Here is an 11,027-nt window from a genome sequence, read left to right as displayed (position 1 = left end):
GCCACGAGCCAGGGTCCACTTAGAGAAGCCCCTCAGCCCTCACCCGCTGCTGAAGGGCTGGGGTTCAAAAGAACAGGCCGCTTTGTCCGTCCCTGAGGTTTGGGCCTTATCTGTCCCAGCAGCGGGGGCACCTCACCGTCCAACTGCGCTTCATTCTTGTAAGCGACCAGGCTCCCAGGAAGATTTCGTGGATTTCTTCACGTATGTACTAAAACAGTATATGTGGCTCTAAGTCATTACTATGTGATTTACTATTTTCTGATGTTGAAACCACTGAATATTTTATTTTCATGTCTTGGGTTTATATATTCAAAGTGCTGAAGTACAACAGTAATTTATCCTATAGAAATAAAGCAGTTACTACAAAACAAGAATTAGGAGCGGCAGAGGACCTTTAGGTTGTGGTCGACACTAGCTGTAGGTAAGTACCCAGCCACGCGGGGGCCAGGCCTGGGAAGACAGAGTATTGTAACCCTACCGGCAGCCCCCCTGCGGGCCAATCAGAACCGCTGTGGAAATGGGCCAGTGAGCCAGGCTACTGTGTCAGAAGGGAGTCCCTTTACTGTTACGAGCAATTCCAGCTGGCCCACTAGAGGCAGAGCAGATCAGCAAATTACAGAACCTCTAAGACGGAAGTTTTTAGTCCATTCCTCACTTACCTCAACTGATTCAACTCATGAATCTGAAGTTTTCTTTCTATAAAGACTAAAATTGGATGGGTTGTCAGCTTTTAAAATATCGTTAGCTTTCCTAAGTACACTACCAAAATTAAGGTAAACCTTTCCCCCTGAATTATATAATTTTATTCCTGTGAATTCAACATTCAAGAATTTTCTTTTGATAGCAAGAGCGGCAGAGAGGACACACGTGGAAGGGAGAACTGTCCCCCAAGGAGAACTCCTCCAGAGCAAGGAGACACGTGTGGTGGAACACGTGTGAGCAGGACAGGAGGACCGTGTGCCGTGCCGAGGGGGCCGGGGGAGCCTGGCTGCCGACGGAGAGCGGGCTGAGGCAGATGGAACACTCGGGGCTCTCCCGGAGCAGGGCCTGCAACACAGAAGGACACGGGGCTTTGTCACGCAGGTGGCTGGTTTCATCGTGATAGGAAGTTCCGGAAATTTAAGTGAGAACTGTATACTGACAGACGTGGATCTTCTAAAAATGAAGACATTTCATTCTGTGTTAAAATAACATTAATTATATACGTACTCTGCTACTCTTGTGAAAAATGGAAAGGGACAGTAACACCCCTGGGATAACCCATTTTGAAACACAAATACTTTATAAAATGCTGAACATTAATAATACAGGTTTTCTTTTAATTAAGCAATGAAGAGTAGTCTTTTTCAAATTTCTTGATACTGTGTAGCTGCTAAACTTCTTTATACATTTTCCTCTTTCTGTGATTTTCTAAGCAATTGTTTCCTCTGTGGGATTTGGAGTGTCGTTCTTTCACGGCTCCTACAGATGCAAGAGGAGGGCAGGCTGGGACCTGCGGGGAAACTCCGGGGGGCGGGGGAAGAGCACGTGGGGAGGCCTTTTCCCTCGGCGCTTTCACAAAATGCCATCATCAAAGCAGAATTTCACACTCAGGGGCCTTGGCACTCACCCCAGAGTGGGTGGTGAAGGTCCTGGGGCCCCACGTGGTGCGGGCACAGGCCGGGCCCCCCCTTTCCTGGTGGGTCCCCCCCCAGGCAGCACTGCAGAGCCGCTGGCTGCCCTGTCCCGGGCACAGCCTACCTGTGTCTGGATCTTCCCCCACTCCTCTTCCGTGAGCTCGTGGCCACACCTGTCCTCGAGCTGCTGCAGCACGCTGCGGTTGAGGGCCAGGCAGCGGTCGATCTCTGAGAAGAGCTCGTCTATGTCCGTGTGGTAAGAGCACAGCAGGCGGTGGCTGATCTCTGTGAACTGGGGACACGGCGGGGGCACACTTACACAGAGGCAGTGAGAAGTTCTGGAGGGAGGTTGAAGGGAAGCACCTTCTTGAGTCCCGACCACCCTTCCTGCTCATTTCCCTAAGGCTCTGCCTCTGAATAGTACTTCTTGGGGAAATAGACACACGGCAATTTCCTTAATCACTCCAAGTCCAGAGAATTGGTGCAGAGATTTTACCAGAACGGGGCACCTGGTTGTAAGCCTTGCTTGTTAGCAGGGAATACATTGATGAGAAGTTGAGAGGAGAAAGGATTAGAATTTTGCACAAGTAGTCACATGGTCATCCTGGTCTGGCACCAGCTACTCTAGTCTTCACGGGGACGGTCACTGCACAGGGCCGCTTTCCTGGGGCCACCGCCAGGCCGTCGCTAATGAGAGCTGCTTCCCTTCCCCTTGCTCCACAACATCTTCCCCTGGGGTTGCAGGCTATGAATGATCGTTTTAGTGTGAACGTTTTAGAAAATGGTTTTTAAAAAACATTTAGAAAGTAATCTTTCCAAGAGAAAGATTATCTCCTTCTTTCAAACCGGTTACTCATTCTGCTTTTCTCACCGAGCTCTAAAATCATAATTTTGAACCCCACCCCTTGCCTAAGGACCTTAAAAAATAACCTGAGTTAATCAGTTATGGACAATTGTATGTCCCCTTGCTACAGAACACATCTTTAGGACTTACCTTAAAATCCTGTTTTCACTGCTAGCGTAAATATGGAGACGGCGTGTTACATTTTATCTCAAACTTTTGTTCTGCTTTAGAAGCATTAGCCTTAAATACAGTCTCTAATGTTCCGCCAAGCTCAGTCCTTTTATAAAGGTCTATATTTTGATACAAAAAGATTTAGAAAAGCATAGTGATCTCAGGACAAATGAGTTAGTTGTTGGCTGTGGCATGCTGTCGCCTCCTGATGGCAGCAAACCAGAATTGCCAGGGTGAATGCACGCATTTGCAGTGCAAGTTCCCTCACCTGTGATTCGTAAAATGCAACGTGCCTAGATCACGTGGGAGGTATGTGGACTCATGCGTGACTTCCCCCAGATGGACCAAAGTGTGTGCATTTTTGGTCCATTAAGTGGTAACAGTTGCTCACTGCAAAGTAGCGAAACTGTGATATCCTCCAGCCTCCCTGCTCTGGACTCAGTCTGGCCTTTGGAAATGTTTACTGTGTGAGTCTCTCTGATCTCTGTGAATTGTAATCTCCCAAATTAGGAATCTTTAAGTCTTCTGTGTATACCCTTCCATCAAGGTGCCATCCACTCCTTTTTAGAAAAGACAAGGTCGTATAGTTATTGGTTTATTAGAAATGTAACGTCTTAAACTTTTTAGGGTTTTTGTTAGTGTTTTGGTTACAGTTGTGCAGGTTTTAGATGGCTTGCCCATTTTCCCATAAGTCCTGCATGATTTTTCAGGAACATACACATTAGCAGGGTTGCCTAGATAGGTGAGTGATATTGTGATTCCAAAGGGCTTCAAGATTCCAGAAGTCGGTCTCCTTAGATGGGCTGGGAAGGAAAAAGAGTTTCATGGATTTCAGTTACGTTTTAAAGACCTGGATTATCACTGTGGGTTCAAATCCAGACTCTCAGTTACCAGCTGAGTGACCTTGGGCAAGTTACATTCGTTGTTGAGGGAATCTTATGAGAAAAGACTGGGCAAGTTCATTTGTACCCCCTCCCTTTTTTGTAGATTCCACATACAAGCGCTATCATATGATATTTGTCTTTCTCTGCCTGACTTACTTCACTCAGTATGAATTTATCTACAAAACAGAAATAGAGTCACAGATTTAGAAAACAAATTTATGGTTACCAGGGGTGAGGGGAGAGGGATAAATTGGAAGACTGGGATTGACATATACACACTACTATATATAAAATAGGTAACTAATAAGGACCTACTGTATAGCACAGGGAACTCTACTCAGTACTCTGTAATGACCTATATGGGAAAAGAACCTAAAAAAGAGTGGATATATGTATATGCATAACTGATTCACTTTGCTTTACACCTGAAACTAACACAACATTGTAAATCAACTATACTCCAATAAAAATTTAAAGAAAAGAAAAAGGCCTGTGAACAGCTGGGGCACAGGAGTAAATGGTTTTTATTAAAGAGATTTGGGGATAGGGCTGTATTTGGTCTTATTTTTTTTCTCTCCCTGATCTTCTCAAAGTGCTGTATGATATACTTGGAAAAAACCCTTTTAGTATAATTGTTTTAGAACTTGCTAAAATGTAAGACTTCACCAGCTAGTCTAGATCGACACCGTCTGCAAGAAATGTCACGTGAGCCATGTCTAATCTTAAAATTTATAGGAGCCACATTAAGAAAAGTTTCTAAATAGGTGGAATTAAATTTAATATTTTACGTAACCCAGCATATCCAAAATACTTATCACTTCAAAATGTATCAGTTGAATAAGCTGTTGAGATCTTTATATTCTTTCCTTCCTGAAAGGCTTTGAAATCCGAGCATGCTGTGCCCGCGCATCACATCTCCATTTGGACTGGACGGCCACAGGTGGCTTGTGGCTCCCTGCACTGGACAGCGTGGCCTGGCGGCTCAGAAAGACACTAGAAAGGAGTGACCTCACGTCTGGGCACGGAGAGGTAGCCAACCCAGGGCCACTCCGATAGCTCCTCTGTTAAACGTTTGAAGGCTGATGTAAATGGTAGGGGTGATCTGTTGTTTAAAGGGTGTGACAGTGGCGGCTGTCACCTGCTGGCTGTCGTGCTCGTCCTTCCCCAGCACAGAGCGGTCTGCAGAAGGCGTCCCATCCAGAAACCACATTCCCCGTTCCCCCTGTGCTAGGTGGGGCCACGTGACACAGCGTTTCCAATGGGAATGGGGTCTCTGGGCTGGACACACAGGTCTCTGAGGCCCAGGGGATGGTAGGGCAAAAGGATGGGGGGGACAGTATCTGTGTCCCACAGGGTGGCACACTGCGACTCAGGTCACTGAAGCTTCTGTTTTCAGTCGTTGAAATTAGGGGTTTATTTGTTTCAGCAATTAGCAGTGTCCTGGCTGAGAGACTGTGGCTGTTTCATGGAACTGGGCAGGATGAAAGGAACTCAGCCCATCAAACCTCGCAGTCATTTAGGTGTGTGATGCGCGGAACATGTTCTCCGTGGACGTGGAGGACTTTCCCATTTCAAGTATCCTACTCTACTGGACATCCCATGTGCGCGGTTTGTCTGTTCATTTGTTTTTATGTGGACAACCTGGCGGGATGCCATGCCTGTGTAAGTCACCTCCATCAGAAGGTGCCTTCGCGGACCTGGTGTTCCCTCCCAATTCCCATCCGTCCTGCAAGAAGACTCGAGCCTGCGCGGGAAGGGGGCAGCGGCTGTGGTGAGTGAGCCTGCCCAGCCTTGGTCCCTGGGTGTTAACAAGGATGCGTGCTGGGTTTCAGGGAAAGGCCGTGCTGTAACACGGCAGGCGGCCCACGGGGTGTGAATCCAGGCACCTGTGTTTTGGGGTTTTGCATGCAGTTGTTTTTCAGCTGTACCTGGAGGTCTGGAGGAAGATGCTTTTCCATCTATGAATCCAATTCTGTTTCTTGCTGATTCTAATTACACTTGCCTGGCAGCTGGATCCTAGCTTATGGGCTCCAGCTGGCAGTGTTTCATTTTCTCTGTTCCTCAGCCTTTCAAATACCTGATAAACTCCAAATAAATTATTGAAAGTAGAAGAGTTCCCTATACTTTATAAAAGGAAGAATTACTTGGAAATGCATACAACTGCCTTCCAATTAATGTTTTATAATCCAAGTTTTCTGTAAATTGGGTTTTCTTGAAGTGTGAGATATTTCCCATATAGACCTGTAAGGTAAGGTCTTTTCTTCCTCCAAAATTATACCTCAGAATAAAAAGGATCACGTTCTATTCCAGACCTTACAGAGTATCTCAGATTATGAGGTATGTTCTCAAATTAGTTCTGAACCGAAGTGCTACTTGGAGCAGACAGGTTGGCGTGAAAGGATCGCAATGCTGCTTCTCAGGTGAGGTCCGCGGACCCGCAGCATCTGCATCACCTGGTAACTTGTCAGCAATGCCAACTCCCGGGCCGGCCCAGCCCTCCTGGGTCAGAACCTGCAGGTAGGAAGCAGCCGTCTGTGGTTTAACAACCCCCACGGGGTTCTGATGCTCACGCATGCTGGAGAACTGCCATCATAGAAGTTTCCCGATTAAGTTTTTTGAGTCAGAGTTATTTAACACAGCTTTAGTCATCATTCCTGGAGACGTAACCACCCAACTCCAAGTGTGAGGTGTCCCCATGAGCTTTCAAAGGTCACTTAGAGCAACAGAGTAAATGTGGAGGCCACGAGTATTTATATATCCCTCTCTGTATATATATGTTAATGTTGTCACGTGTGTGGCGAGGTATCTCTGTGGTGCTCTTCCTACACGTTGAGTGAGTTCTCACGGCTTGAGTTGGAGCTAGTGTGCATGCTGCTGGGTCCCACGTGGCCCCAGTGGGGACGGTCCCCGATGTCGCCTCCCTGCGCTGCGGGCCGCCTCCATTCCTTCTCACTGTCAGCTCGGGCGCTGGGAGTGCTGCACTCAACGCTGGCCCACCGTGCAGAGCTCTCCCTGGGTCCCCGCCTCTGTCTGTCTGTGGGTCGCTCTGTACGCCAACTACGGGGGACACAGCAGAACCACTAGCTGAGGAACCGGGCTCGTCAGTTTCGCAGATGCAGCTAGTGCCTGTGCGGAGGGCGGGTCTTAGCGCGCCCGGCCGGCCACGCTGGCCTCCGACCCTCGCAGTCTGCTCCCTGCGCCTTCGTCTCCTCGGGGTTTTCTCCATGACACGGCTGGTTGAAACTGATACCGTTTTCAACGGAGTGTTTCCTGCCTCTTTCCCTCCAGGAAGGTGGGGCGCACCCAGAGGAGGCCGTGAGTCTGGTGGGGAAGCAGGCAGGGGCTCCGGGGCGACGCTCGGGTCTGCGGAGGCCGCTGGAAAGCAGCGGCTCCCCACCCGGAACCACGTTCTGAACGGGCGAGGTGCAGGGTCAGTGCCGGACGCAGGTGCGCTCGTTTGTATTTTCCTGTCCGCCAGCCTGCCTGGCACACCTGGCATCACTTTCACACTCGTTAACGACCATGCTTTCTTCCTCGGCTTAAATGGAAAGCATGTCGTAAATGAGAAGAATAACAATCCCCTTTATATGCAGTGGTGGTTAAAGACTTAAAATGCAGGTTATTCAACCTAAGCTAAGTAATTTTGCCTTTACCCTGCCGTTTAGCTGCGGCAGGGTGAGGGATAGAAAGCACAGACGGGTCCCAGAGGAGCCTGGGCCAGGCCGGGCCGGGCCGGGGCACATCTTGTTCCTTTAAGGACAGGGCGCCCAACCCGGCAGGAAGGCGGGGTGGGGCCGGGAGAGGGTGCGGAAGAGAGGGTCTGACTGCGAGGTGCAGGGGCAGGAGGGGCGGGCAGGCGTGGGCCAGGCGCCCCCAGCTGCTCCCTCGCCCTCACCGCCTGCAGGGGACACTGCCGTCCCCACCTCGCCCTCCATCCCTGATGCCAGCTTCTCCTCCCCGGGCCTCGCCCCCGCCTCTCCTCAGGAAAGGCACTACTTTCCCATAGGGATCTTCCGGTCTGGCCAGGCTCACTCAGCCCACGAATGACTGTCATGCTCCTCCGTCCCTGCGACCTCTGCACGGCTGTGTGTCCCCCGCGCCTGGGCTGGACGTGCGCGCTCTCCGGACGCCCAGAGAGCACTTTTGGCCCCTTCGCTTGACACTTGTCACCGGCTGGGTGCTCATACCTTTTTCCTGTGTGTATTTCTTATCTCCTCGTTCCTTAGATTCATCTTGGCGAGGCCCTTGGCGTTCAATAAAAAATGTCGACTTTAGTTTGCAATAGATTAGAAATGGAGACACATACATGCCCTAATGTGCATATTCTAAAGGAGTGCAGTACAAGTTCCTTTGTGGGGATTGAAAAAAAGGACAGTGTCTGCGTGGAATGATGCTGAAGGAGCCTGCCGTGTCAAGATTCAGTGAAGCATCAATGTTTGGCTTCTAATTATAACACTGACGTTAGCTTGTTAATAAACATACCGAAAATCCTTCCGTATATATTTATGGCAAATTTCTAAAAGTGAACTGATGTGACCGTCTTTATTCTTGTGCTTCAAGTATTGGAAAGTTAACAAGGGTAATATTGTAAAAACTTAAATCAGCATATATTTACGGACTACCTGTCGTGGCCAGGTCAGAGCAATGTCCTAAGTGTAGCTATTAAGAAATATTTCTTAAATGTCAAATTCCTGTGTGATTAGCATCCTTCTCCTATTTACTGCCTCACTGTCACACGGGTCAGAGGCCTTCAGTGATTGAAAAGGCAAGCACCACACACGTAAAGACGATTGAGTTCTAGTTTTCAAACTAGTGGTTAATATTAATTCTACGGACAAAATACATAAAATTTTCAATTAAAAAAATGAATATCTTCTTATATTTTTCTTTTTCAGTCTCACATTTCAGATATTTGATAAATTAAGTAATTACGAATTCAGGTGATTGATATATAAAGCAATTACTGGTCATTTACAAGTACATCCTGGCTAAACAGTAAAAAAAATATACTAACAAAAGTGCCCAGGTGAACTCTGTCTGCCCAGGAGGCCCCTCTCAGCATCCATCTTGATGTCAGCAATTGCTTACTAATGTGTTGACTTACGGCCGCCCTCAAAAGCAAAGTGAAAAGCCTGGAATTTACAGCATATCAATGAATCAGTTGATAAGCTTTTACTGGTTTAATATCCTCCCCGTCTTGCTGCTTGGAGCCACTTCAAGTTAGCAACAGAATGTTTGCCATCTCTATGTGATAAAGGAAGTCAAAGGACTAAACAAACTTTAAGACCATTATGCTGTTTGGCGAGATGTAAATGAAAAAACGTAAGAGAAATCTCCTGCGGGAGGGTGTGGGAGCGGCAGCCCCTAAAGTCACCCACAGCATCTGACAAATCCCTAACCTCACTTTTTAAACAATGCTCAGGACTTTTAGCTTGGGTTGAGATAGTATAATGCATTTGAAAAGTTTTAATTGCAGCAATAAAAGGCCATACCTCAATTATACGACATATGCTAGCAGAATTTCTAGATAAGGATCAAAGGCATTCAAGGACCAACCACTGCATTCTGGGCAACACTTGGGCTTTCTGTACACACTGGTGACAGGTATGAGCACAGCAGCTCTAGTGACCTCTCCAGGCGGCTTTGATCTGAGTTCACCAGACGACGCGGGAGCGCACCAGGCCTCCTGGATCATCCCTAGGGCCCCAGCGCCCTCCGTGACAAAGGCGCTGCTGACTCAAGGTTACTTCTGACACACACTTGTGGGTACAAAACGCAACATTTGACCCGCGCGGTTCTTACCGCGGGACTGCCATCTATTTAAAAGAACCTACAGTGTAACACAACTTCACTTTGCTCTGCTTCAGTCTTGTTAGGAATGTGCCAGCGATATTTCAAAGCAAGGCAGATCTGCGAAGAGAAATCCTCAGCATATGGAAGCATGGCTATTTGTACAAAGATGACCTCTGTATTCTACTAATTAGTTAAGACCCAGTAGATGCAGGAAAACTAAGGTAAGGAAAGACTTCATTAATCCCCTCTGCAACAGAAGAGTGAAAATGCAAGGCCACAGTTCTTTTGCAAGTAAGATAGATTAATTTATAAAAATAGAATGGCCTGCGCTAATCTAATCTAGAGTATTAAAAACATATCCATCTTGGTGAGAGCTTGAAACTTTAAAGGAAACAAGCACTTCCTCATTTATTGTGCCTAAAAATATCACATTATTATCCCTCTTTGCCTTTCTTTTTTGTTGATTAGACTTCTTTTCCCTGAAGGTAATTAAACCAGTGGTTCCCAAGTATGACAAAGAAGTTTTCACCCATCTGCCGGAAGAGAAAAAAAGTGAATTCAGTGGAGTGAAATTTTTTAAAGCTAAATGGTTCAGTGTAAAGGCATATCCTTTAGTATGTGGTCAAGCATTTCCAACTTTCCTGGTGTTGAAAAATAGTCCTCCTTTTACGAGATGATTCTGATGGTGTATGATGCTTGGTTTTAACTCTTACTTGGCAAAATAGAAAGGTTTTGAAAGTTGGCAGTGACCTTGTTGGAGCCCTGAGTCTCTCTTTGACCATCTGTAGACTCCAAAGGTCTGGAGGCCACTGGAGTACAGAATGGCAGCAGGCTGCTGGGGGAGAAGGCAGAGGCTGCTGCAACGTCTTGGCCTCACTGACTAATGAGGCGGTGGATCTGACATTTATTTATCTGCCTTGGACAGCAGGATGCATCACATGATCTATTTCTTCTAGTAATTTGCAATTTCAATTGTTTAGACTAAACATAAGACGAATTTGCATTAATTTAACTGTCACCAGTGGTGAGTATGGAGATACAGCTTAGAAATGTGGCTGGTGGTTGCACGTCACCCCAGATTCAAGAACCGTGGTTCCACAGATAATGAAGAATTTTACCATACCTGATACTGTAGTTACTGCACATTTTGCTTTGTAAACACTCCAATTTCTAAAATTCAAACACTGGATCCCTAATAGTCCACTGATCTAAAGTTCTGTGCACATTTATGTTGTGAGGAGGGTGACGGGGTGAAGACACGGGTGTCAAAACGCAGAGCTGAAAGGCAGGCCTGTGCAGGAAACCTGGCACTCCTGGAATGTCCCTGTCACAGAGCTGGTCTCCCGCCCAGAGGAGCCTTGATAAACTCACTGTTCACTTTGGCTTTGGAATTTATCTTTCACTGCATCTATTACTAGGAAACCTACGGACCCCAATTCTTCTGAAGCTGGGCTTCAGGATACAAGTTTAGTTCTGAAAAACTGTAAAGATGAATATAATGAGAATCCAGGACCAAGAGTTATATTTTTACTTTAAATATCTTAACCTGTGATTTCTAGATTTTAAAGCCTCATTATACGGACAAGCTTAAGTTAAAGTATTTTTACAGGTATTTAAAGGAAAATGATCAGTTCAAACTTATTTTTTTACTGAAACACACGTATGTTCCTTGATGAACTGAATAAAATTCAGTTTCTATCATTAGAAAAATGCTATTTA

General features: G+C 46.7%; 1 protein-coding gene across 1 annotated transcript in view; it reads right to left on the bottom strand.

Annotated features, from left to right (window-relative positions):
* Window positions 1-696: 696 nt before the first annotated feature.
* RNF32 (ring finger protein 32) overlaps window positions 697-11,027 on the bottom strand; it is a 47,811-nt gene continuing 37,480 nt past the window's right edge. The window contains exons 8-9 of the mRNA XM_068549761.1: window positions 1,741-1,908; window positions 697-1,047 (exon numbers count right to left, since the gene is read on the bottom strand). Of these exons, the coding sequence (XP_068405862.1) occupies window positions 817-1,047; window positions 1,741-1,908 (399 nt within the window). The 3' untranslated portion in view covers window positions 697-816. The remainder of the gene's footprint in view (window positions 1,048-1,740; window positions 1,909-11,027) is intronic.

Source organism: Eschrichtius robustus, chromosome 8 (genome assembly GCF_028021215.1).
Source record: "Eschrichtius robustus isolate mEscRob2 chromosome 8, mEscRob2.pri, whole genome shotgun sequence".
NCBI lineage: Eukaryota > Metazoa > Chordata > Mammalia > Artiodactyla > Eschrichtiidae > Eschrichtius > Eschrichtius robustus.
This window is presented reverse-complemented; position numbering and strand designations above follow the sequence as displayed.